The 25,524-nt window shown below is 39.5% G+C and overlaps 3 protein-coding genes and 1 pseudogene across 3 annotated transcripts; 3 read left to right on the top strand and 1 right to left on the bottom strand.

Annotated features, from left to right (window-relative positions):
* Window positions 1-2,174: 2,174 nt before the first annotated feature.
* LOC130179135 (aquaporin-1-like) lies at window positions 2,175-3,862 on the top strand. The gene is made up of 4 exons (XM_056391911.1): window positions 2,175-2,623; window positions 3,077-3,235; window positions 3,421-3,501; window positions 3,606-3,862. The coding sequence occupies exons 1-4, from the start codon at window positions 2,261-2,263 to the stop codon at window positions 3,798-3,800; spliced, it is 798 nt and encodes a 265-aa protein (XP_056247886.1). The 5' UTR covers window positions 2,175-2,260; the 3' UTR covers window positions 3,801-3,862.
* A 191-nt stretch (window positions 3,863-4,053) lies between these two features.
* LOC130178691 (aquaporin FA-CHIP-like) lies at window positions 4,054-8,216 on the top strand (annotated as a pseudogene).
* A 1,980-nt stretch (window positions 8,217-10,196) lies between these two features.
* On the top strand, window positions 10,197-18,287 carry thoc1 (THO complex 1). Its single transcript, XM_056391955.1, has 21 exons — window positions 10,197-10,278; window positions 10,504-10,577; window positions 10,697-10,757; window positions 10,867-10,936; window positions 11,655-11,773; window positions 11,869-11,917; window positions 12,007-12,102; window positions 12,259-12,341; window positions 12,434-12,507; window positions 12,640-12,748; window positions 12,885-13,019; window positions 13,423-13,523; window positions 13,633-13,699; window positions 14,008-14,058; window positions 14,196-14,266; window positions 14,498-14,593; window positions 16,902-16,967; window positions 17,061-17,144; window positions 17,275-17,422; window positions 17,537-17,621; window positions 17,860-18,287. The coding sequence occupies exons 1-21, from the start codon at window positions 10,231-10,233 to the stop codon at window positions 18,135-18,137; spliced, it is 1,965 nt and encodes a 654-aa protein (XP_056247930.1). The 5' UTR covers window positions 10,197-10,230; the 3' UTR covers window positions 18,138-18,287.
* A 266-nt stretch (window positions 18,288-18,553) lies between these two features.
* Window positions 18,554-25,358, bottom strand: usp14 (ubiquitin specific peptidase 14 (tRNA-guanine transglycosylase)). The gene is made up of 16 exons (XM_056391956.1): window positions 25,193-25,358; window positions 24,102-24,247; window positions 23,409-23,441; window positions 23,191-23,295; window positions 22,153-22,256; window positions 21,914-21,972; window positions 21,696-21,826; window positions 21,503-21,583; window positions 21,299-21,381; window positions 21,069-21,183; window positions 20,743-20,808; window positions 20,518-20,610; window positions 20,297-20,425; window positions 20,135-20,195; window positions 19,576-19,683; window positions 18,554-19,413 (listed from the first exon to the last, which is right to left on the bottom strand). The coding sequence occupies exons 1-16, from the start codon at window positions 25,206-25,208 to the stop codon at window positions 19,268-19,270; spliced, it is 1,476 nt and encodes a 491-aa protein (XP_056247931.1). The 5' UTR covers window positions 25,209-25,358; the 3' UTR covers window positions 18,554-19,267.
* Window positions 25,359-25,524: the final 166 nt, after the last annotated feature.

The raw sequence follows: 25,524 nt of genomic DNA, 5'->3' as shown, positions 1-25,524 counted from the left end.
ACACATTCATCCCCATTTCAACAATCTTCAATTCATTTTAGGATGTTTTTTTCTGTGGCCACACTTTGTGTTTCTCCACCGTGTTATGATGTTTTCACTCAGTTTGAGCAACTGGAAGGGAAAACCTTTGAAGCTGTAGGTTCCATTTCGCTCTGCTTAACAGACCCGCATACATATTAATTATATACTTGACTTGCCTCCACTTCTGCATGACTAAATACTCTGTGTTCATCCTATAATCTCTCAAGTTAAGTTAAAGTCCAACTCCCATGACAGGCCACGATAATAAACCAATGTGGCTCCACACAGTGGGGCTCTTCAGAACACCTGCATCGTGATGTTATTTATGCATCTGGAAGAGTAGATTTGGGGAATGAGTCGTGTTTGTATCTTATTTACATCTGAAAGGCGGCGGGGGGATGGTGGGGGTCATCGTGGGTGAGTGGAGGGCACTCACGTGATGAAGTGCTCCTGGGGTCTGTCCTCAACCAGAGACAACACTGGTCAGTTGAAAGCCTTCCTTCTCTCCGAGCAATCAACTGGTTGGAAATAAGTCACACCCACTTGATGAAATCATACCCAGCTGTGCACTGACTTGGTGGCCAATATGATAATCGCACTATAGCATAACCTCAGTTAGCCATCTCATGTGGAATCGATTATTGTGTGAATGAAGACTATGTAGAGAGTTGATGCTCTTCCTCTGGGCTCTGACCTCTTCGCTCCCCACAAGGAAACTCCAGATGCACAGATGCACAGCATGGACCAGGGAGGGACGATGCCAACGTCTTTCCAAGGGGAATGTAGACTCAGAGAGAGCCTACAGGTGGATGCTGGGGTGGAGGTGGGGGTTATGAAATGCTCTGCAGTAGAGTAGTACGGTATCAGATACACATGTGCCAATGGGGAAAAAAACAACAGGGATTTTTTTTTCAATAAATGAAATGTTAGTTGACAGTTTGCTGCAGTGGTGAGTTGGCAGGGCCACAGAGCTGCTCCTGCTCACGGGGTTAGAAAACATAACCTTTGTCCTCCCTGTCAGTTTTCCACGTGGTTACTCCTCCTCCATCCTGCTCCTCCGACAGCATGAATCTTATAAACTCCCAGTTATGCTGTCATCTCTATAATGTCTGCAAATGCTACTGTACATATAGTCAAAACTGCAATACATTTGTTGTGTGGTTTTAAATATTTGGAAATCATTTATTTGACAATAGATAGAGACCAAAAACTGAATAAAAGTATGGTGTAAGGTGCAAGTAAAACTACATTTGTTAGAAAAAGAAAAATGTGGATGTGTTCTTCTTTTGGAATGAGGCATTGTGGCCCAAGTCAAAGGTGACGCTTTGAAGGGCTTCTTTTTCTTTCTTTTGACAAGAAGACAAGAAGCACTGTGACCCTTTGACCTGCCAGCTCTTCCACACAGAAAAGAAGAATAAGAGACTGGTTTCCTTGGCGTGAATTCAAAAGGTCCCATTTCCTTCACATGACATGTGACTGATTTTAATTTCAGAGCAGCCCGCCCTGCAATGACACACGCTCAGAATAGATTAAGTAGAGTGGTAGGAAGATAGGAAAACCATTTCCACAGGCTTTTGACTGTGAGTGTCCTTCACACATCTGATTGATGTCCTTCACACCTTTAATATTTCACGTGACTGGAATTTAGATACATATTGAAAATATAGCCCTTAATTTTAAGATGTATTGCTTTTTTTTTTATTCCTGGATAATTTGGAATTTATATTTTTAATTTTATATTAGCGCAATAATAAAAATACAATTTTATAATTGACTCACCCATGGAATAAATTATGCATCCAAGCTGTATGTGTTGTTGTGACTTAAACCGTCACCTTTTCCTTTTTTTAACCAATTTAACCTATACTTTATTTGAACATGTTTTCTTAATCATCCATTTCAGCACCTCACCTGACATGATGTAACAGTTTGCTGTGGTCTTAAATGAGCTGTGAACAACAGCGAATGCAGCAATGCCTTCTGTTAAACTGGAAAAGTACCGAACAGAGCAGGAGACGTGGAGGTCACTCTCACTGGCTGAAATGCTTATCTCTCAGCTGTTTCTAATCAGGCCTGATTCTTCAAAGCCACACACACACACACACACACACACACACTTGATGAGCGTCACTCATGATGTTTTCAGTTGGGCTGCTGGTGGAACCAAATCTCTGCTTGTGCCACAATCTTGGTGTATCATTCAAATACTGCTTGTTAGCATAAGGTCATCCAAGTGGCCATGTCAGAAATTAAAACGTGGGCATTTTGGAGGGCAGCTCTTGCTGAAGCTCTGGGAATGATCATCTTTATCTTCATTGGCCTCTCAGCGGCAATAGGTGACAAAAATAACACCTACCCTGACCAGGAGATAAAAGTGGCATTTGCCTTTGGTTTGGCCATTGCCACATTAGCCCAGTGTATAGGTCACATTAGTGGTGCCCACCTGAATCCTGCCATCACCCTGGGCATCCTGTCCAGCTGCCAGATCAGCGTCCTCAGAGCCTTTTTCTATATCGTAGCTCAGATTTTAGGAGCAGTGGCTGGCAGTGCCATTGTGTATGGTATTAGGCCAGGAACCACAGATTCACTTGGTGTTAACAAGGTAAGGTGGAACCCATGTGCTTCTAATTTTTCCTGAGTAATGCTTGTCTCAATGAATGACATTTAGTATTCCCATTTGAGAGGCATTTGGGGAATTGCCTCCAGTCTGACCTAGTTTTCTGTAAAAGCCAGACAACTCATTGTCTGAAGTTTTCTGTTCTGCTCTCTAAGACCTCAACTGCTGGAGATAAGTTGTTCAATTTTAAATGTCATTTTAAATTATCACTGGTTTGTAGCTGCCATCCAACAAACAGGGCCTTCTCTTTTCAGGGAGTGTTTATAGGATAACTTGTTTGTTTTGTTGGATTCTTTTTTTTTTTTTTTTTTTTTTTTTTTTTTTTTTGTTTCTTAGGATATTTCTACTTCAAGTGTTGCAGAAACTGAAGTAAAAGAATCCCTTAAGCAAAATTGTTCATGCACAAAGAGGTGAAAAAAGTGTTTTTCTTCTTTGCAGCTAAATGGAATCAGCCCAGGTCAAGGATATGTCATAGAATTCCTGCTCACCCTCCAGCTGGTCCTGTGTGTGCTCGCAGTCACTGACAAAAGGCGTGATATCAGTGGATACGCACCTCTGGCTATCGGACTGTCTGTGGGGTTGGGACACCTTGCTGGGGTAAGTACATCAAAACATTCCTTCATTTCCCCTTTCATTAGTTTGGTAGATGGTTTCCCCATCTCGCCGTGGCCCGATACAATGGATTTGCGTAGGATGAACCTGGCTGTAAATCAGGCTTGTATGTAATCTGCTGCTGTGTAGCTGGAGAGCCAAGTGGTGTTTTCCTCTGATATGGTTTACAGATCCGTTACACAGGATGCGGTATCAACCCAGCTCGATCCTTTGGGCCTGCAATCATACTGGAATCTTTTGATGATCACTGGGTATTTATGGTTGAGATGTTTATCAGATAATTTTTCCAAGTGTTGTATTCATGACTCATTCTGCTTGAAAAAGGGATGTGTCTGTCCTGTTATTTGTTTTTCAGGTATACTGGGCAGGACCAATGAGTGCTGGTGTGGTGGCAGCTCTTCTTTATAATTATCTACTGGCACCTAGAGACGAGCCCTTGAGTGAAAAAACAAGGGTGTTATTCTGCAGTGGCTCATCACCGGAAAATGAAACCCAGGAGCCCCTTCTGGAGAACACTAGAGATGCAAAATGGTCAAAGGAGCCAGTCTAAATGGAAATTACCACTGTATACTGCTGCTTATTTGTGTCAAATAAAATGCTTTTTCAACATGACGAGTTTCATCATCTCTATGATGCTCAAATGTGTGACAAGAAATCTTTTGTCCTGCTTCATCTTCTCTTCTGTCCTCCCATCTGCACACAAACCTCTTCTCTATAAATCCTGAAGTATGTGATACATTGGGTTTTGACACACCAAACACATTTGAAGCCAAGATGACAGATATAAAACATTTTTTAAAAGAATGTTTAGGAGGGCTGTGTCAGTAGAATTTGTCAGTATGTTCCTGTTCATATTCATTGGCATCTCAGATATTATTGGAAAAGATATTGAGGAGAGGGTTGTGCCGGAGCTGAAGGAGTTTCGCCTCTCTGGAGTTTGATGGCACATCAGTGTAGCAAACCTGAACTCTGCAGTCACTTTGGCGCTGCTGGTCAGCTTCCAGATCAGACCGCTGAGATGTGAGTGTGTGTGCGTGTGTGCTACATCCTGGCTCAGATGCTTGGAGCAGTTGCCACAAGTGCTTTCGAGAATGGATATAGCCCCAGTGAATTGCTTGGTCCTTGGGTTATCCTTGTCCATTTGTTTTCTTTCATTTCACAGGAAAGTTATTGTGCTCTAAAAAAACACTTTGTCATCGAGTTCCTTGCCACCCTTCAGTTGGTTGCGTGTGCGATAGCTGTTACTGATAAGCGACAGAGTGATGTTAAAGACTTTAACGCCGCTGGCTATTGGGCTGTCAGTGAGACTTGTGTACTTTGCAGCTGCATCTGAGTGAATCACAATCCTATAATTCTGTGAAATCTGTGGTTGAATTTTTCAGCAGTTTTGACAAAACCAACTGTCGATTAATCCTGACTAATCCTGAAATCTCACATTTCAGGAGGACCTTTAGTTATTTTAGGAGGCAGATTTACTGTCTTTGATACAGCGCTCACAACCGAGCAAGGACAGACACACAGAGTTCATTTTAATTACAGCGGGTGGACAAAATGAAAGCACTACTCAATAAGAGTACTAAATAACAATTTGGTGAAGCTTTTTGTCAAAGGGTCCTGATATTTTTTATCTGTCTATCTGTAGTATAGTAAAGCAAATATCCTGTTCAGTCTCTATTGGTGAGGGTCCACTGCTTCTCTTTGCCAATATGGCTTTCCTGTGTTTAGAAAAGTGGTGGAAATGATTCAGGACTTTCTCTCTGCTACATTACGTAATTTTTCAGTGTTGTGCATCTGATGTGCTAGTGGCTCAGGAAGCGGGCACTACAGTTGCAAAGGCATGTGTCATAGAAAGCTGAAAACAAATTAGCACCGTCAACTTTGAGAAGTGGCTGGAAATCACCGTTTTTATAAGTGCGTTTTCCTGGAAACATAAGGCCACTTGCAGAGAGGTACAAATGGGTCACTGCCCAGATTGCAGGTGCCAAAACTAAACACGCAACATAGCCATGGAAGAATTAGAGATATACAGTATAACATGGTATAAAAATAATGTATTTTGGTGAATCAGCACATCTGAAAGTATCAACTAAACTACTACAACTACAACTGCATGGCTACTGTATTGTGAGGGGTTTCTGTCATTGGCATACTGCAACTATATATTTTACAAACTGATTCTGTAGGAATGGCTTGCACTTGTACATGGATATTCCCAGACTGCTAACATGAACAATTCCATGCCAGGATAGGAATTTGTTGAATAACCTGATAGGCCTAACATGTTGCCATTTACATTTACAGATAAGTTTCACTGGATGTGGTACCAATCCTGCTCGCTCCTTTGGACCAGTTTTGATACATAAAGGAATAAAGAACACCTGGGTAATGTGAGCACACATTTTGAAACTTTTTTTTTTTTTTTACCCAACTCTCTCAATCAATCCAATGATCTCCGCTTTCGTTCCAGGCGTGTGGAGGAATAGCAGCAACTATATACAATACATTTCTGTATCCACGAACACCAAACCCTAGAATGCGCAGGATCGTCCTGCTTCATGGTGCAGAAGATGAAGCTGAAAATAAAATATCCATGCAACATTTTCGCTTTCCTGTCTGTCGCCACACTAATAAACAGCAAATATGTATTTTTAGTTTTGTAGTGTCAGATATATCATGCTTTTTTAAACCAAGGAATATCTTATAATAACAATCCTTTCTCATTTTTTAAACCACAAAGTTCAAACTAAGGTTAACATATCCCTGTCTACATTGTGCAATCACCAAAATAACACAATGTATATACAGTATATATATATGTATATTTAGATCTGGATGACCTTGCCATTAGTTTCTCTATAATGTATTGCATACTGTATACAGTGTTATTTTGTTCAGTGTTTGGCGACAGTCCAAAAAAATCTCTCTGAGGTAAAACAACACAAGGATGTGGATCAGGTAATTGCACATGAAAGCACTGTAAATTCTTCATAAGAAAAAGCATGATTAGACAAGATGTGGCCATCATGGAGATTTCCTGTTTGGCTGTGTCACAAGAATGTCCTCCTTCCATCTACGCAAGCGGCCCGTCTCACATCCCGTTTTATGACTTATGAGTATATTTGATGGTCCACACACACCCTGGGCTAATCATTGAATAACCATCAAGTGACTTTAAGCTCAACTGCAGAACATTTCCCAACAGAAAGCCGGCGGTCTGAGGGCAATCGAGCCAAGGTTGTTTAAGTAGATGTTAGTTATTGTTAGCTAAGAACCAATCAGGGGCAGGATCACCGCTGTGGTTGGATGCACATCCCCTCATTGAACATTGCTATTATTCTGCTCTGTGTGAGATGATCATTAACAAAATGTCTGCTTTCCAAATATTTTTACAATGTCCTGTGAGGGAGTAAAGCTGTAGCTCAGCTAGGCAGGTGATGGAAAATCACTCTGATATACTGTATGTGTAACACAAACTTAAACACAACATGAGGCGTAAATTCAACAGACTGACGTGATGGTATGAGCATGGGGAGGAAGCTATACGAATCTACAGAGCCTGCAAAAATCAACATGTTTCATTATATTTAATCGCAATGACTGGAACAATCTGATTTAAAATATTTATCTACATTCCGACTATACATCATTCCCCATGGCTCACCTCCCTTTAAGGAGGAATATTGCTTTGCTCTGGTGTATGTTCCCGCACATCTGTCAATTAGGCTCCTTATAAACCTGTTACAGTGCCCTGTGCTTTTAAATTTATCCATGGATGATCGCCGTGCAGATGGGATTATCTCGCTTATATGACATGACACTTCTTCACATGATTTTTTATGGTGGATTCTCAGAGGCCAATCATGTGACGGCAGCCAATCTGAAATCTCCCTCCTTTGTGTGCTTAACCTCGGAGGTCAGAGCATTGTGTTTGGCCTCTTGTTTTGAAGTTTGTCCTCAACAACATGGACAATGCTCTTTTTGTTGCCCCTCAGTCATTTTGTCTGAGAGTGTCCTTCATCAAATTATTTGGCTCTCATGTTGAATTTGATTATTCCATGATTTGGCATGGGAGTGTGTTCAGTAGTCCTCTCATTCTGTTTAACTAGACAAAATAAACAAGTGGGGAATGGAGGCCATAACCTGATTTTGAACTGATTTCAGAGTGACAGTAAGTTAATAGTAATCACCGACATGAAAATATGGACTATTCAATACACATTTGTGTAACAGAAAACCAACGTGCTTTCTTTTCACTTTACAAATTAAGAGTAATAATTTAAGTGATAAGGCTGATATGGCAATATTCTATGTATTTATAATATATATATATAAGTATTGTCTGAATAGTGTTGTCCAAAAACTTTTAAAAACATTAATGAGTCACACTGTGCCTTTAATACAGTAGAGAGAGCTCTGTTGTTTATTCTAATCCAGTCCCACATACACCATAATGCTGCAGTAATTATTCACTTTACCACCAAATGTGAATTATTCTCCAAGACACTGCATACTCCTGTTTGAATAACGTTTGCTAAAAAATAAAGATGCCTGCTGTGTTCCACCATCTTGGAAAATTATGTACTGTAGCTTTTTTTTTTCTTCTTTTTAAAGTCTTGTGACCTGTTTTTAAAGGTTAATGTATTTACTAGGTACAAAGGGAGGGATTTGTTGTCAGAAAGAAAAATGTATAATATTGCCTGCCATGCCCTTTAAAGGGATATACGCTGGGTTTCTTGTCCCCAGCAAAAATAACTCCAACTTGCAGACTAATTGCTTTTAAACACAATTCTGACCCCACCACTAGCCCTCTTCACCCTGTCTACACATACTGAGCATATACTGACTGATGCCGGGCTCCTATCTGCACCCTGAGAGTTACTCACCACGCTCACTCCCTTTCTGTTTTTCATCAGTTCTGTGTCAGAAGGGTGGGGGCCCGCGGGGAGATGGATGGGATTTCTCGTGAACTGTGTGTGGCAAACTCTGTGCTCGGAAACCAAGGTGCCAATCAAAACTGCAGAGTAAAACAGTTCTCACTTCCCTTTTTGTGACCCCAGCGATCACACAGAGCTGATGAAAATGATCCCTCTTTCTACATGAGAGTTCTGACCTACATTCTAATAGCTTTAGTGTTTAAAAAGCACAACACCTTTAGGGTCAGGTAACAGCCTTTGTAACTGCACCACTATAAACACTTGTCAGAGGGTGAATGGTCCCACTACTACAAACTACTTCAGAGGTCCTGACCCGTGAACTTGCTGGTAAACACAGATCAAAACAGGCCAAAGTCTTCACATTGGCTTCTGTTAAACTCACAGGCACAGTCCTTGATTCAAATGTAAACCAGAGGGTTGCTCCGCCACCAAAATCCAAACAAGGGTTTGGAACCTGCTATCACTCTCAAATGATAAACAGGTTGCTTTTGATGCTTAGACTAAAACTTGGCAACAACAAAATGAATATTATTAATATCTTATGATGTTTTTAAAGGTTTTTTACATAAGTAAGTTTTGTAAATACAGCATAAAAACAGGCTTATATTTTCAATTTACCCTACAAAATAATGGTTGAATCAATCAAGTATGTGCATAGACCTTGAGTTTATGTAATCAAAATTTACAAATTCGACCTTTAATGACTGACATCACAGTGTAATGCCCCATTGGTTTTTATGTGCTGTGTGACATTGTTGAACAGTAGATCCCATCAAAGAATTAATGCCCTGCAGCTCAGTAGTTGTACTTTAAATTGTAGCTACGCCCACTACACATGGAAATGCACACTGACAAACACAAAGGCAAAAACTTAAATATGACTGCTGTGACCACTGTGAAGACTTCTCATAAAGACTAAATTAACTAAACCTTTTCATTTTTGAACTTTTTCAAGTTTTGAAAACAAATCTATAACATGGAGACAATAAGAGAAACAGAGATGTAATGTCAAGTGGGTTTTCAGTAGGTGCATGTTCATATAAAGTAAAATGCTGCAGGGATTATCATCAGGAAAGGGTGGATTTCAGGTTTTATCCTGCCATGGGCACAGACCTCACACACACACACACACACACACACACACACACACACACACACACACACACACACACACACACACCTCTTAGTATTTCATGAGAGCAAACAGAACAGTGTACGAGTGTGCAATACTGCCACCCTCTGGATTTGGGCCTGCATGCTTATATTCACTATGTTGCTCACACTGCAGTTATGTCAATGAATAACAGTGACACCACCATCTTGATTTTTTCCATTTAAATTAATGAATGAATCTTAATTTTTCCAAAATATATTCTCCCCCATCTCACTCAGGTCTTTCAAGGAGAGCCAAGTGAAGTGGTTCAGTTGTACCCCTCAATATCACAAAATACAGACATGTTTGAGTGATATTACCCAGCCTCCTCAAGCTTTTCCCTGCACATCCAAGATATCACAGTTTCAAACACTTTTGATTTCTAAGAAAGCATGTTTTTGAAGGATGCTAATTAATACTTTATTCCAGTGTATCTGGAGTTTTGTAGTTTTGCCAGGTTACATTCTAACTGGTGCTAGAACTGTTTGACAGTTAGTTAGATAATCTAAATCATCAAAGCAAAGAAGCTGGGCTTCTGTATTTCTGCTCATATAAAATCAGTGGTAGGTGGCACCTGCATTAGGTCCGATCTAGTAGCTGAACAACTCAATGCATTTGTCAAAGCAGATTAAACGTTTGTAGCTACGACTGAGTTGTAGCAATAAAAACAATAAATTAAAAAAGACACATACAAATATAAAATAAACCTTTAGCTGTTTATGTATAGCGATAACGTGTTCATGTTTGTATATCCTTGTTCCTTTTTCTTTCTGTCTTTATATTTTTTATACACAGTTTAAACTCTGTGTCGGAGAGCTCCTGAATGCACCCATCCCAATGGCGGAAGAAACCGGAAAGACTTCAGTGTCAGTTCCGGTTTCAAATGTGCAAAGATGTCGCCGTCCTCATTTAATTTTGTCGAGGCTAAAGACAAATTTACGGTGAGAACTCACTGAATTGTCTTTCCTTATTAAAACACGTGTTATTACATATCGCCTGTCGTGATTTAAATCATAGCTAGTTTGGCACGCTTGTTCCTGTAATTCAAAGCTTATTCTCGTACTGTATCATATCAGGTAGCAGATGCTAGCTAAGCTAACATAAACGTCTCTAACGATGTATTTTCCCTCTTAAATGTTTTCTCCTTCTCTCCCACACACCTACAGGCTTCTGCCAGATTTGCCCTAACAAGTAAAACCAGCAAACCTTTGATAAACGCTTTCAATCAGATCCCCGGCAAGTAAGTAATTTTTTTTTTAGCCTCTGTAGGCACTGGTAAATAATAAGTAATCTCCTTAATTATTTTAGTAATCATGTCATGCATGTGTAGCAATCACTTGTTTTTCTCCTATGTTACAGTGAAACGGAAAAGAAAACCACACTTGACCAGGCTCTGAGGAGTGTTCTTGGCGATCAGATTGTAAGTGAATTAAAGTCTGTTTACTCCAAGTTCGTTCAGTAAACCTCATTAATTTAATCGGAGTCATGATGTAGCACGAAAGCATGAAATTATTATTTTTTGTCTGCAGATTGAGCATAAGGCAAGCTGTGATGACTACCTGTCTCTGATCTACCTGAGTATTGACGCCGTTACAGAGGGTATGCTACTCATCCAGTTGACTTAAAAATGGCAGATGGTGTTACATTACACACAGGATCCCTACATATAAATAAAGACTTGAATCAGCTGACATTCATGTCCCAATGAAAGATAAATATTTGCTGCATACCACATACTCTGCATGCTCCTAAATAAAATAAAAGAAAGTATGATGTGTTCATTAAAAAATGAAATCGAGACACTAAAAGCTGCCTATACAAAACCTCTACTCACAAATGCCATCATTAAGAGATTCCTTTAAAAACTGATGTATTTTGGGTTACAGCAGGTCAGTGAATCCTCACAGAAATCACACTACAAAACCAAATTAAGAACACAGCATAATTCGTGTTTGTAAGGCCTTACTTATTAGTGACTTTTTAATAACTTATAAAAGTGCTCATATTTGCCTAGCTACATACGTCTTCATTGTAGCACTGTGCATGTTCTAATGTGTGGCTGGAGGTTGAGATAATGTTGTTGTCATGATGAGACACAGTCTTCTGACGACAAACAAACTGATTGGTTTTTTCACTCAACCTCCAGGTTTGGAAACACTGTTTATTATTGAGTGTTTGTAAAGCATTTATTTCTAAGCCTGAACTGCTATAGTGTTTAAGTGTCTTAAGTCTTAGGAGCGAAGTCTCTTACTGCACCCAAAGCTTAAGATTTGTGGTAACCAAGCTTTTGCCACCCTGTTCCCCTCTTTCCATGCAGGTATCTGCTCTGCTACCACACCTTTCCTTCTGTTGGGAGATGTACTGGACTGCCTTCCTCTTGACCAGTGTGACAAAATATTCTCTTTTGTCGAGGAGAATGTCTCCACATGGAAGTCGGTAAATAAGTTAAAACCTCTCCGTAAAGGTTGTTGAAATTATTTGTACAACATAATTTAGATCACGTGATCACTATGTTCTCTTCCTTTCCCTAGAACTCCTTTTACACTGCTGGGAAGAACTACTTGTTGAGGATGTGTAATGGTAAAGATTATATCTCACACTTGTTGATCAACTAGACTTTAATGTTTAAAAGACATAACTGTTTGTAACACACCTCTCTACCTGTGTAGACCTTTTGAGGAGGCTGTCCAAATCTCAGAATACAGTGTTCTGTGGGCGAATCCAGCTTTTCCTGGCACGCCTGTTCCCTTTGTCTGAGAAATCAGGTAAGAACAGCAACATCTGTATGTTGTCTTGAAATAAACAAGACTGCAACAACCCTCTCAGAGATGCAGTTTACAAAAATAGTCCATTATGTCTGGCACCCATGCTAATGCTTCTCTTATTATGTGCATGTTCTGTTCTGTTTGTGGTTTTTCCAGGTCTCAATCTACAGAGCCAGTTTAATCTGGACAATATAACAGTGTTCAATAAAAATGAACAAGAAAGTACTCTCGGCCAGAAGGTAAAATGACAGCACCTGGTAATGATTGTGAGTATTTTGAATTTAATTTAAAAAATGAACTTGAATTATATTTTATGGTTCCATGTTTATAGCACACAGAAGAAAAGGAAGAAGGTATGGAGGTGGAAGAAGGAGAAATGGGGGAGGATGATACTCCTGCACCATGGTAAGTTCAAGTCTTTCTCTAGAATACACCATAAAGTTTGTCCATGTGTTTTTTTTATTTATTCATTTAAATGACACTTTGGCTTGCACCTGTTTTTAAGCTTATTCAAATTGAATCAAATTTTATTTCCAGCTCCATTCCGATTGACTACAACTTGTACAGGAAGTTCTGGACACTGCAGGACTACTTCAGAAACCCTGTGCAGTGCTACGATAAATTCTCTTGGATGACATTCCTTAAGGTAGAACGCTTGACCACAAGCGCAGAGAGAATTTTTCTCTTTTGCTGCTCATTTGTCAGATCATAATGAACACCAAAGCAGATGTTAGAAAAATAACGACTCACTGCTAATTTGAACCCCTGTTTGTCCTGCTCAGTTCTCAGATGAGACGCTGGCAGTATTCAAGAGCTACAAGCTGGATGACATGCAGGCCTCTAAGAGGAAACTGGAGGAGCTTAGAGCATCTGACGGAGAACATGTCTACTTTGCTAAGTTCCTCACAAGTGAGAAGGTGAGAGAAAGATTTTTACCCTTGGAATTATTTGCAGTTTGTGTTATTGTTTTATTCAGCTTTGAGATTGTTTAAGGGCTGGATGACGTCTGAATCCACTTCTTTCAACACAGCCTACTGCTTAATGTTTTATTTGTAGAAACTAATAGTAGTTTTGTGAATCTCCAACAACAATATCAGTAACACAAACTTCATTAAATGAACACAGGTTTGCAAAAAAAAAACAAAACATAAATTTTCCTGCCATGGATAAGACTATTTCCATGTTTTACTTTTATTAAACTATTGCGCGGGTATTACATTTGTACACTTGTATTTACATGTAAAGAAGGTTAGTCTTGCACAAACATGGGTTGGTTTGACATTCCTGCATCTTTTTTTTTTTTTTTTTTTGTCTCCTCAGCTGATGGATTTGCAGCTCAGTGACAGCAATTTCAGGCGACACATTCTACTTCAGTACCTCATTCTCTTCCAGTACTTGAAGGGTCAGGTCAAGTTCAAAAGGTGAAGCATTCCTCTGACCTTGTAGAACATTTTCATTTATGTGAAAAAAAAAAAAAACATCCATCTGTTGTTGGGGCTTCATATTTTGTATGTCTTTGTGCTTGTACAGCTCCAGCTCTGTTCTGAATGATGACCAGACTACATGGATAGAGGAGACAACTAAACTGGTTTATCAGGTTAGTCTTAAATCTTATTGACATAGATCATTGACACTAATTGCTACTGTAATCCATAAATAAGCCTCACTGTCTTCTCATTACCATACTTGTTTTTATGTTAAGATTTATCTGGATTATAGACTTACAGTAGGTAGTAAGTAGAATCACCACACTGAAATCAGGAAATCATTTTTCCACTTACCCACCAGCAATATGTATCCATGCTGATAACATTGGTTGGATTTGGTGAGGTTCTGAGATATCTGCCATTAAGACAGAGAGAGAGAAAAGCAAACCTGTTTTAATCTGTGTCTGTTCTGTTGCAGCTGCTGAGAGAAATCCCTCCTGATGGAGACAAGTTTGCCACCATGGTTGAGGTAAGCCATGTTCTGATGGCAAGTGTGATGATTAGATATTAAATTAGCTTTTCTGTACACACTCACAATCTGTAAAGTTTGTTGTTAGAGTTCTCCATACACCAGTTACACTAGAAATGTGTTGTTGTTTTTGACAGCATATCCTCAACACAGAGGAGAACTGGAATGTCTGGAAAAATGAGGGATGCCCAAGCTTTGTGAAAGAAAGGTACAGCAACTTAGAGCTCAAACTAAGTTATGGCAGATAATTATTTTATAATTTGAAAAAAAAAAAATATATATATATATATATATATATATATATATATATATATATTTTTTTTTTTTCCTTATATTGTTTTCTTATTGTTTTATTTATTGATTAGTCTGAATGTGCTGTGTGAGCTTTGGGCTCTCATGTCAAAATGACAGTTGGTTCCACTTGTTTACTATTTAACAGGACGGTAGATGACAAACCCAAAAGACCGACCAGGAAAAGACAAGCACCAGAAGACTTCCTGGGAAAAGGGCCGGACCGCAAGATCTTCATGGGAAAGTATGTGATATAATACAGCAAAGCTGAGTAGTGCAAAGGGGAGAGAGGTGTTTTTATGCCTCTGTGCCAGCAACAGCTGTGGCCGGAGCCATTATGTTTTTGGGTTGTCTGTCCATCTGTCAGTCTGTACGTACGTCCCACTCTCGGGGGAGGGGGAGGTGATGGTGCAGAATCTGTGTAGGTGGCGGAGCAGCCTACACAGATTCTGCACCATCACCTCAGTTGTTTCTCAGCTTATCCCAAAATACTATCCCAAAAAATAGCTTGTCCCTGTAAATGAGTTTGAAAACTTTTCTTTATTCAGTTACCTGAATGTTAACTTGAAAATGTAGCAAAACTAGTCGTGTTTACTCCCAGCACAGAGTCTGCAGTTTACACAGGCGCAATGCATAGCAGTCATCATCACATGGAGACCAAACAAAGAAGTAGTTGTCCAGTGAAATATCAGCATTCCAGACTTAATTCACAAATTATACTTAGTGTGGTTGATCCTAATTATTGTTTCGTTATATGGAAGAAGGGAGACAAAGCATCATACTGGTTGTTTCCCAGTGAGCTCAGATAAACTTTACAAATACCACAAAGCAACTGGAACTTGAACTGAAATATTTCAACAATGATCAGATGCATTGCCATGAAATTTTGACATTCATGTTGCTCTTTAGATTAAACTTAAAGTTTGTCCATTATTTTGATTTATCATCCAATATCTGCAAAACTAATGAGAATCCAATCAGCCTCAGCTGCAATTTGTTTAGTGCTTATTATGAAATGTTAACACACACTGTCTATGTTTATCCATCTTTAAAACGAGCAGTATGATCTCACAGAGCTGCACGCACCTTCTATTATGTTTTTGTGTGAATGGGAACATTTCACTTCCTCCCACTCGCATTATCCTCTGCTATTTACACTACCATTATTAGAGTGACACACTGTGAGCAGAGCTGGACGTGGACCAGCACACAACGCAGCACATACAACACACACACACATGTACCACATCCTGTGTGCGGCAGATGAAGCAGGTGCTTCGACAGATAAGGACAAAGGTTTTGAAACAGAACAACAGGTTTCTCTCCTCCTCCTTCCGTCTCTCTGTCCATATAACCAGTGATTGTCTTTCTACACTTGTGAGGACCCTCATTTAGATAATGCTTTTCCTAACCATCACAACTAAATTTCTAGCCAAGACTTAACCTTTAAACAGTACTTTAAAGTTGTGATGACGTCCAAAATGCTCTTGCAGCGCAGAAAAATCGTCACTGTGGTTTAAAAATGAAATTAATGATCACAAAGATAACCGTATAGATCCACAAACAGATTTAATTTAAAGAAGAGCAAATGACCCAGATTTTTGTTTTCTGCAGACACACTGAAAGTCTGAAAATCTAAAGATTCACATTAACCCTGCAGTTATGTTTTTGCAAAAAGCATTTAAAAAAATCACAAGTCATGTTGCATAATACTTGTCAGTGTGTTTCTGCGCTGCAATTTCCAGACGTCACCTGTCAGTCGAACAGCGTGAGGGGTGCTGCAGCTTCTTTTTCCTCACGGCTGCTCTTGTCTTTCTCTGTTCAGCCGTAGTGGCTAATGATGCTCATAATATCTAAAGCAGTTCCTCATCTGTTTACTTCATGTATGCATGTATTTTGGAAATGTGAAGCGAGCTGTGGAGTGGTAGTAGCAGAGAGCTGACACAGAAAGTGGGAGAGGGTTGGTTCCCCCAAATTAGAAAAATTGAATTAGTGATTGTTCATTTTGTACAAGGTTGTTGTACGAGTTGAAGCATTTAAGTCAATAAGGTTTATGTGAGTTATTTTATGTAGCTGCTGCTACAACTAAAAAATACTTCATTTTCATTAATAATATGTAATATATAATATGTGACGAAAAAGATGAAAATTTTTGTTTAATGTGGATAAACATCACCTGTTACACTATGCAGAAAACAAGCAACGCAGTGCCATTAATTAAACTGAGCAGTCATGTCACCACATTTATATAAGCTGCCAATGTGTTTTCACTTTGCTGTAAAACATTAAATGTCAACAAAATAACTTAACTATATTAGAAATGTGTCCACTGAAGAACAGACTCTGTCCTTGTGAAACAAACCCTGTGAACATTGAAACCACTAAAAGCTGTGACTGAGCCCTAGCGCGATTGAATAATGGTGCAGGTTTATACAGCGGACACACTCACACAGTGATTAAAACAGTCCATCTATTGAACCCAATAGACAAAAATGTCCAGAGCTGTTAAATCTACTTCCATAAATTAAGCTCTTTCATGTTTTTTTTGTTAGTGATGAGCTGACTCGGCTGTGGAACCTGAACCAGGACAACATGGAAGCCTGCAAGTCAGACAGCAGGTGAGTGGTTCAGAAAACAAGGTAGCAGTTCCCATCTACAATCACATTCATTTTTTTGTATAAATCGTTCTTTCTTAACCTGGTGTTTTTCAGAGAGTTCATGCCATCATTGGATGAATTCTTTGCAGAAGCCATAGAACAGGCCGACCCTGCTAACATGGTGGAGGAAGAGTACAAGTAAGTTTGCCCTGTCGTGTGTCCTTTCAGAACTTTTCAAAGTCAGTTTGCAAGAACAAAATCCTGTAAAAGTCCAGGAACTTTAAGGGGCCTCTGTTATTCTTTTGTTTCTTCCTGTAAATCTCTTCAGGGTTGTACGGAACCCAAACTATGGCTGGCGCGCTCTGAGGCTGCTGTCCAGGAGAAGTCCACACTTCTTTCAACCAACTAACCAGAAGTTCAAGAGCCTGGCAGACTATCTAGATAGCATGGTCAGCAAACTGGCCAAAGAACTGCCGGTGAGGATTTTTTTTAAAGAAAAAAAACAGTATCATCACTCTAAAAAAAAAAAATCAGCATTCTGCATAATGCCTAACTGTTGACAAACACTAATATCCTTTCCTTACATGCAGAAGGATATCCCTTCTGAAGAGATCAAGACAGGAGAAGAGGATGATGACGATAATGGAGACAATCTTCTCAAAGACAGCAATGACAGTGAGTTTGAATTGTCACTCGTTCAACATAACTGCTCAATCTCGGTCACATCTACCTTTACACTCATTTTCACACGCATCTACAGCTAAATATCAAAACAAGCTTCAACCCAGCTTGACCTCTGTACCTTTTAGGTCCTTGTTACGATAATTAAATCACCTCATCCACCAAGTATCCGCTCATTTCCATCCTTTGTAGATCGAGTCTATTTTTATCCTCCCTATTGTTTTTCTTTTAGGTCCGAGCATACAGAGCAAGCTGGTGACAAACCAGCAGATGGATGACATTGCAGCCAAACTGGGCGCTCAGTGGAAGATGCTGGCTTCTCATTTGGAAATGAAGGCGGCAGAGTTGCGAGAGATCGAAACAGATAGTGAAGATGTTGACATGCAGGCCAAACTGCTGCTTGTAGCCTGGCAGGACAGAGAGGGAACACAAGCCACTGTGGAGAGCCTGATCACAGCTCTTAATGCTGCAGGATTCTCTCAGATTGCAGATGGCCTCAATGAGGCTTAAAGTAGGCCATTTGTTACTTAAATCAGTACCTCCATTACCACATCCTTTTTAATACCAAAAACAATTGGTGACTAAAATTTTTGTATGTAGTTCAAGTTGAAAGCCCTGTTTTTTCACTGTAGAAAATCCAATAAATGTTTTTTTTCTAATAAAACATTTAGTAGACCCTTCATTATCACATTCTCACACAAAGAAGCCCACATTTTGGTATAACAGTTTATTTTCACCACCTATGAAAAGCAGTCAGTCAATAACTTATTACAGAGTGTTGATGGCTAGGTCGTACACACTGTGGCAGGGTGAGCAGGAAACCTGCATGGAGAAACAAAGTGAAGCATAGCATTTTAAAGGTATAGATGTCAAAGTCTGTAATCAGTGTCAGCAAGAACAATGTTCAAGGCTTGTTGAGTAAACCATCATGGTTGAATCTTAAGTCTTTATTTAACTGCACACAGTTCACCACAAGGACAACCTGTTCTGAACCAGTTCCCCACACACTTCCCCCAAAAGAGCATTAGTGAGGTTTTGGCAGAAATAAGCTCATCTGTCACTACATCTGAGAACAATTCCAGGAGATGATGCAAGCCAAGCACTTAAGAAAAGACCTTAGATTGAACCCAAATTTCCCAGAGGGTCAACAGGTGAACAAGAGCAAATCTTTACAGTGTTAAGTGAAAACCTCCATAATACATCTGAGAAGATACAAGCCAGAATGTCAAGAACAGCTTGGCTAGGCATTTTTGTACAAGTTGATTAAATGACTAAAGAGAATATTTTGCTTTTATGATATGAGCACCTTATCAAAGGCTTTAAAAAATATACAATGTGTATAAAACATTTAATGAAACTGCAGAGCTAGACTTAAAAACCTCTTTCAAGGATCCAGTCCAGAGATTGCGTCTTGTCAATCTCCATTTTCAAAGCCCACTACGGTTGAATATTTAACACCATTTGACAGAAATTGTTTTACAAGCATCCGTGTTGGTTACAAAAAACAAACCAAAAAAAATTAAGGTAATCAGATCTTTAAAGACACCAGTTTTATTGCACATCTATGCAGACAGTGCTTGGAAATGGCAATTTGTATGTGTGTAGGATGTTGTCTTTGTCTTCTAGGAAACCTTCCACAGCTACTGTTCCTCTTCAAGTATTTCCAGCCGCCGGGGGCCGTACAGTAGAACGTATGCTATATGCCAGTCTCCACCACCAGACAGTCGCAGGATATCCTCTGGAGACACCACACTCACCTTGTCATCATCAAACTTGACCCACTCATCTATCAGAGGCAGAGACCAAAGAGAAAAGGGGGAAACAGTGAGTTCCTGAACATCTGTGTATGCTTAGGATTAGGTTCCTGTGTACTTTTATGAGTTGTGACTAATACAAGACTTAACACAAACATGCTATATATGCCACAGTGTGAAACATTTGTGGTTACCTTCTTTTCTTTTGACCCATCCCACATAGTGACCTGATGAGCTAGAGCGTCCTTGGTGTGTCAACACAGCCTGCAGGTCGTAGTAACCGCTGTTGTTGGATCCAAGGTCTGCAGAGAAAAATAGGAAGCGTGTTACCATTCCTTAAACTTTGGATCAGAACTGACTGAAATGGACAGAAACTCCAACCTCAAATGCTACTACACTACCAGACAGTCAAGTATAGTACAGGGACTTAAATAGATAGATTTTTTTTTTTATTAATCACTTTTGTAAACAGGTTTATAATTAAATATTGGTGGAAAATTAAAAAACCTGAATACAAGACTGGAGAACCAACAGTAAAAGCTGATGGTGATTCAGACAGCTGAACCCGCTTACAAATTTGTGTATTTTTTATCATGTCCATATTTATTTAAGGATTTCTGCTATTCTATGCTTGGATGAATGAATCTTTCTCACTGTATGTGGTAAAAATGTTCATAACTTGTGTTAAGTGTCTTGGGTGGAATCTGCTTTTAAAATGTGTACAGAAGGTGTCAGTGTCATGTCTGAACATACCATCAGGGAATGAGACAGGCTCATATTTCACTTCTTTTGCTGCATCTGGCTTCTTCAACAACTGATGCAAAAAAAAAAACAAAACAATTGTTAGACACTGCAGAACTGTCAGTTACACTGTATGTTTAAGTGGGAGCGTTTATGCTACTAGATCGGCCTTACCTTTTGTTGCTGTTTCTCTAGCTTCTTGTCCTCGACTTCCTTAAACTTTGACCTGATTGGCAGCATTTTCTCCTGGACCTCTGTGGTGCACAGCTCATAGACATCCAGCATGAGTGGGAACTTGACATCCTTCACAAAGAGACAATACAGTATTGTTTCAGAGTTAAACTGCTTCTAACAGTGACCCCTGTTACATGAGATTTTAGTGACTCAAGACAAACCTTAAGGACTTTTGCATTGACAGACTCCTTCTCTTTGTAGTAAAACCGGACCATCTGAACAGTCAAGTAGGCAGGGAGACGGCTGAGTTTTGACTAGTGGGAGAGGACGTTAAACAAAAAAAATAATAATTCAGAAGGTAAATAAATTTTAAACTCCAGTTTGCAAGTAGACAAGACCAAATATTTCAAATGTCCAAGGGAAATTAAAGGCAAAGTAAAACTTACAGATTTTATATACAGGGCATTTCTTTCCAAGGATGGAGACATTTTCGTGATTTCTTCCTGCAGTCTCTGCAGAGAAAACACAGGCAGAAACATTAGATCCTCATTATCCTGAAGACAAACTAGCTATACCTCAGTTTGTCACATGTATGTTGTGTTCATTTCTTTCACATTGGTTAAACATGCAACATCCAAGTATAGTTTTAACATCCAAGATACCCAAGGTGCATGACAGCTTCTGAAGTAGAAACTTCACTCATGAAGGAAACGCACATGTTCCTGTTTTTGCACACCCTGAAGAAAGTACTCAGTGTTTTTCTGATACATACCAGCCTTAGTCCTGTTGCAAGGTATTTGACCTCTTGGTTGATGAAACAACTGAGCTGGAGCTGGCTTTCCTTGCCCTTGATTGGCTCCTCCTCCTCAGACTCTGTGCATTTCATGCTGAACAAGAGAGTTAAGAAAAAGTCTGGTAGAATGATGCCACACTGCTTGGAGATCCAAACCATACTGGACCATCTAAAAATATGTCATCAACAAAGGCACACTGCAAGGATACGAAGTTTCAAATTCTACTCCAAAATACTGGTCGATGAAGTTCTTCTTCGCAGAGGCAGAAGCAGCTCCGCTCTCAGACTCCATCTAAAGATTGAAAGAAACAAAACCTTAAATGTCATTTGTCCTTATGGTATCAGTTAATAAGAGAACGTTTCATCTCTTTTCATTATAAAAACAACACAAGTTTTAAAAAAATAGGCTTTACCTCCATGGGAGTCTCTGGCTCTAGTGGCTCCAACTTTTGCTGAAGCACTCTCATCATCTGCAGCCAGCACTCGTTCGCATCCTAAAAAAATAAAAAAGGCAAATCATATGAACACAGGTACAGGACATATGGCATGGCTATATCAATTCCAGTGATATTAAGGAGTGGAGAACTGTGGTGAAGAGTTTCTCACCTGCTGGAGGTACTGTCCCTGGTCCCCCTTCTCAGCAAACTGTGGAAAGGCCATGTGAAGGAACTGCAGCAAAATAATGGGTGGGAGGCTGGACGAGGTCTTGTCCATGGTCTCATATAAGTCACGAAGAGCTGAGGATGCAAATATATGTATAAATTAATTTTAGAGGAATATATACCTGTGATTTCACAAAGTTAAGGATTCACTATGCCTCATACCTGCTGTGATATACTGTGATGGTGCATTTGCCCCTGAAGATCGCAGAGCACCTGAATACCTGTAAAGGGAGACAGATGTTTACAGCAGCAGCAAAACTACATAAACAGCAACAAATAGGGAAAGGAAACAGACACTTAAGTGAAAGACAAAGCTGATTTCAAACAATTCATTTTAGCATTCACAGAATCTCACTCTTCTGAATATATTGCTTAGACGCAAAAATAGCACAAAAACCCACCTTCTGAGGGCAGTTTTGAGCTCTGGCACAGAGCGCAAACACTGCACTGTGGCGTTCATGTAACAGGTGTTGCCCAGGTTTGTCAGCCCACAGGGCAGCTCCATCTGAAAATAACAGAGTGGGATCAGTTCCTCTACAGTTAACAAGGTAAAAACAGACACAAATAATTCCTTCCTTCCATTGTATTATTAATCAACTTTCATTGTGCATAGCCTTTAATTACTGAGAAATGATAATACAGGTAGACCAACATGTCACTGGGTTTATACAAAGAGCTGACCATATCCATCAGGTGTTCAATATTTGTAAGTCCTGTCATCCACTGCCAGTGTGATGAAGGTTCCTCCCATACCACAGCTACTTAAAAATAATTGGCAAAATCTACTAATAATATTTTTCCTTTCTACATTTTCTAATCAAATAAAGAGTCCTGTGATGTTTTTGAAAATGCATCCTTAATTAACAGGCTTGTTTCCAGTACCCTCTGAGTTTCCATTAGTGCTGAGTAGCTACAGTGAGTCATTCTGCCGTGAGGAACTGCTAACACATAAAATAATTACATTTGTGTGGGTTTCAATGAAGAGCCCTAGACACTGGCAACATCACAGGCAATCAAATCAGTGAGTCTTGCTCCCTTTAAAACATGACTCTGCAATGAGGAACTGCTAATTTGCTGAGATGAGACCGCAGACCAAACAGCAGCACAGCATCAGGTGACGATGCAGTTTGCGATTCATACTGCACTTTGTGTTTCTTACCTTCTGTAATCAATGGAAAAAAAATAATGACTAACTAAACACCTTGCTTATCATGACCACATTTCTCCCTGAACCACACATATGCACAATTGATTACATGTCATTTTCAGCAACAGATGCCTTCAAAAGGGTATATACTGTATATTTAGTTTATTATGTTCTCTACTCAGTAAACACCACATTGACGAAAACACATTTGAAGAGTCCACGTCAGCACGGAACGCAACAATCACCATCCATATTTGTTTTAGGCGTACTGGTAATTTCAAGGCTTACTCACCGCTGAGGCCAGCTGCTCCTCAGTCATGTCCTCCACAAACATAGGCCGGACAGCAGGCTCCTCAGGCAGGGCATCTGCTGAGCCCATCATCAGCAGAGTCATTCCCTACAAAGAGAATAGAAATACACTAAAATGTACTAATTCATTTGTTAAAATGCTCTGCGAACTAACAACTGCTTGGTACAATAGATGCTTCCAGACTGCGCTTAAATACTCACATTTTTCAGTTTAATGTTTCCCCACTCATCATCCTAGAATGGAGACAAGACATAGATTAGCTCCTGGAAAATGGATTAAGGATTAGGCCACTTTATTTCTCTCAATGTCAACAAATCCAATGAAAAGGCCAAAACCAACAATGTGTTAATACATCTCTCAATACTATCCGACTACCCTACCCAATTTTTTTTCTAATGAGCACAAATATATAGATTCATTGCTTTAACAAAACTAAGTAAATGACCAAAACATCTGGGCACAATATTTTTTAATAAATGCTACTCAAACCTGAGTAAATAGCGCATTTGTTTGCCATGGATTAAAACACATTTGGTGCTCCAGTGAATAATTATGACAGCAGGATGGAATACAGTACGTGGGATCAACTCAAGTAAACAACTGTGCCCACGGTGTTATAAAGGAATATGTCAGTTCATGTTTTGGTGTGGCTTATTAATGCGTTTTAATAGTTTTTGTACAACAGAAATTTATAATGCTTTCACAAATTTTACTTTTTAGTAGGATCAGTTAATTAATAGGATAATTGTTAGTTTTTGACTTTTCATGGAATTTGTTGAAAGCTAGAAAATACAATGAATGCTGCCTTATTCTTTTATTAAAGAATAACCTGTAACACTGTATTTAACAAATCACTTCAGAACCAAAGTCTTGATTGTTGTTTACATCCGTACCTTCAGAGTGCCTCCCTTCACCATGACCTTCTGTCTGTCTGGCTGAACTCCTGTCAGGGCGAAGAGCTGAGCCTTGAAAACCATGGGTGGTTCCTCAGTGTTCAGCTCTACTGCATCAAACTTCTCTTTGCCCCATTTCACATTTACTGAAACCGAAACAGTGGAATTGCACATACCAATACGTTAGCCTCTCTCTCAGGGTAAATGCTGGAAAATAAAATAACTTTATCAAACTGCTGCCATGTATGACACAGCATCTAGTAAGGTGAAGTGAAGTCTTTCAAGGAATCGTGCAGCTACGAACTGTCCAACTCACTGTCGTGCTACAAGCACAACATGCAAGCTCACAAATAAGCAGCTGTTTGGATGCTAATTTAGTGCTATTAAGTGGCTGATTAACCATTTTAGAAACTTACAAAAGATGACTGTCATTTTATAATAGCAAACTCGTGTTCTTTAAGCATTGTTGATCTCCAACAAGGGGCAACTGCAATAGAAAGCTTACAAACTGTACACTCACGATTTGGCTAGCTTTGTTAGCAATGCTGCCTGTGCTAGTAAAGGCGTGATTCCGTTATTTTCATTCTGCTTCCGTTAATTTCATGCTCAAAATTAGACACGTAAATAGCTTAAAATAACAAGAAAACAAAGTGGCTACGCCATGCTTAGACACAATGACTTTAAATAACTACTTAACCCTCAATAACTACTTAACTGTTACATGACTAACCTAGCTAGCTGACAGTTAGCTAGTTGTTTTCTGGTTTGAGTCAGATGGCAGCTAGCATAGCCGGCTTCACCCCACACATCCTCTTAACACCGCTAACAAACAGCAACACGGTTACAGCAGTGCAACAATTTCGTATGTTCTCCTGCGTAAAATACTGTTTTTGAAATAACTTCACCAGTGGCCTAATAGGGCTGAAAGACTGTCTGCTATCGTTAGCATGCTAACCGCATATCACGCTAAAGCTAGCTAAGCTAACACGCTAATGTAATTTGCGCTACTGCACTAAAACACGTGTAAGTATTCGAGTTCTTATTGTCTTTGTCCGTGGCAATGAATGTGCTGTGTTAAAATGATATCATACCTGTAAACACCGGCATATTTGGCAACCTTTTACTTCCTCAACTCTTTATTTTTTCCTGTTTCAATCCACCGGGGCGCGAATGAAGAGTTGGCTAGTTCTCAGTCTGAACTTCATTCAAACAGAATGACGCTGCAACAACACGCTGAGAACTTATCGATGCGCTCTGACATCTGCCAGCCACCCTGCTGCATGCAACACACCCAGACTAAACACACCCAGATGATCTTTGCCCAGATCATTTGGAGACGCATTGATTACAGTAGTTCTGAGAGTCAGGGTTGTTGTTACTGATGCATGGTCAGTCCACCTGTTCCTGTGTATTCTGTATTTGG

This window comes from Seriola aureovittata, chromosome 12 (assembly GCF_021018895.1).
Source record: "Seriola aureovittata isolate HTS-2021-v1 ecotype China chromosome 12, ASM2101889v1, whole genome shotgun sequence".
Lineage (NCBI taxonomy): Eukaryota > Metazoa > Chordata > Actinopteri > Carangiformes > Carangidae > Seriola > Seriola aureovittata.
Note: the sequence above shows the minus strand (reverse complement) of the source record. Positions and strands in the feature narration are given on the sequence as shown.

Excerpts from the sequence above, each read along its gene's own strand:
- thoc1 (XM_056391955.1), top strand. The coding sequence starts at position 10,231 with ATGTCGCCGTCCTCATTTAATTTTGTCGAGGCTAAAGACAAATTTACG. Across the intron at positions 12,749-12,884 it reads CTTGGATGACATTCCTTAAG|TTCTCAGATGAGACGCTGGC; the intron begins GTAGAACGCTTG and ends TGTCCTGCTCAG. Across the intron at positions 14,267-14,497 it reads CCAAGCTTTGTGAAAGAAAG|GACGGTAGATGACAAACCCA; the intron begins GTACAGCAACTT and ends ACTATTTAACAG.
- LOC130179135 (XM_056391911.1), top strand. The coding sequence starts at position 2,261 with ATGTCAGAAATTAAAACGTGGGCATTTTGGAGGGCAGCTCTTGCTGAA. Across the intron at positions 3,236-3,420 it reads GGTTGGGACACCTTGCTGGG|ATCCGTTACACAGGATGCGG; the intron begins GTAAGTACATCA and ends TATGGTTTACAG. Across the intron at positions 3,502-3,605 it reads AATCTTTTGATGATCACTGG|GTATACTGGGCAGGACCAAT; the intron begins GTATTTATGGTT and ends TTTGTTTTTCAG.
- usp14 (XM_056391956.1), bottom strand. Across the intron at positions 21,973-22,152 it reads CTCAAAACTGCCCTCAGAAG|GTATTCAGGTGCTCTGCGAT; the intron begins GTGGGTTTTTGT and ends CTCCCTTTACAG. Across the intron at positions 20,611-20,742 it reads ATGCCCTGTATATAAAATCT|TCAAAACTCAGCCGTCTCCC; the intron begins GTAAGTTTTACT and ends CTCTCCCACTAG.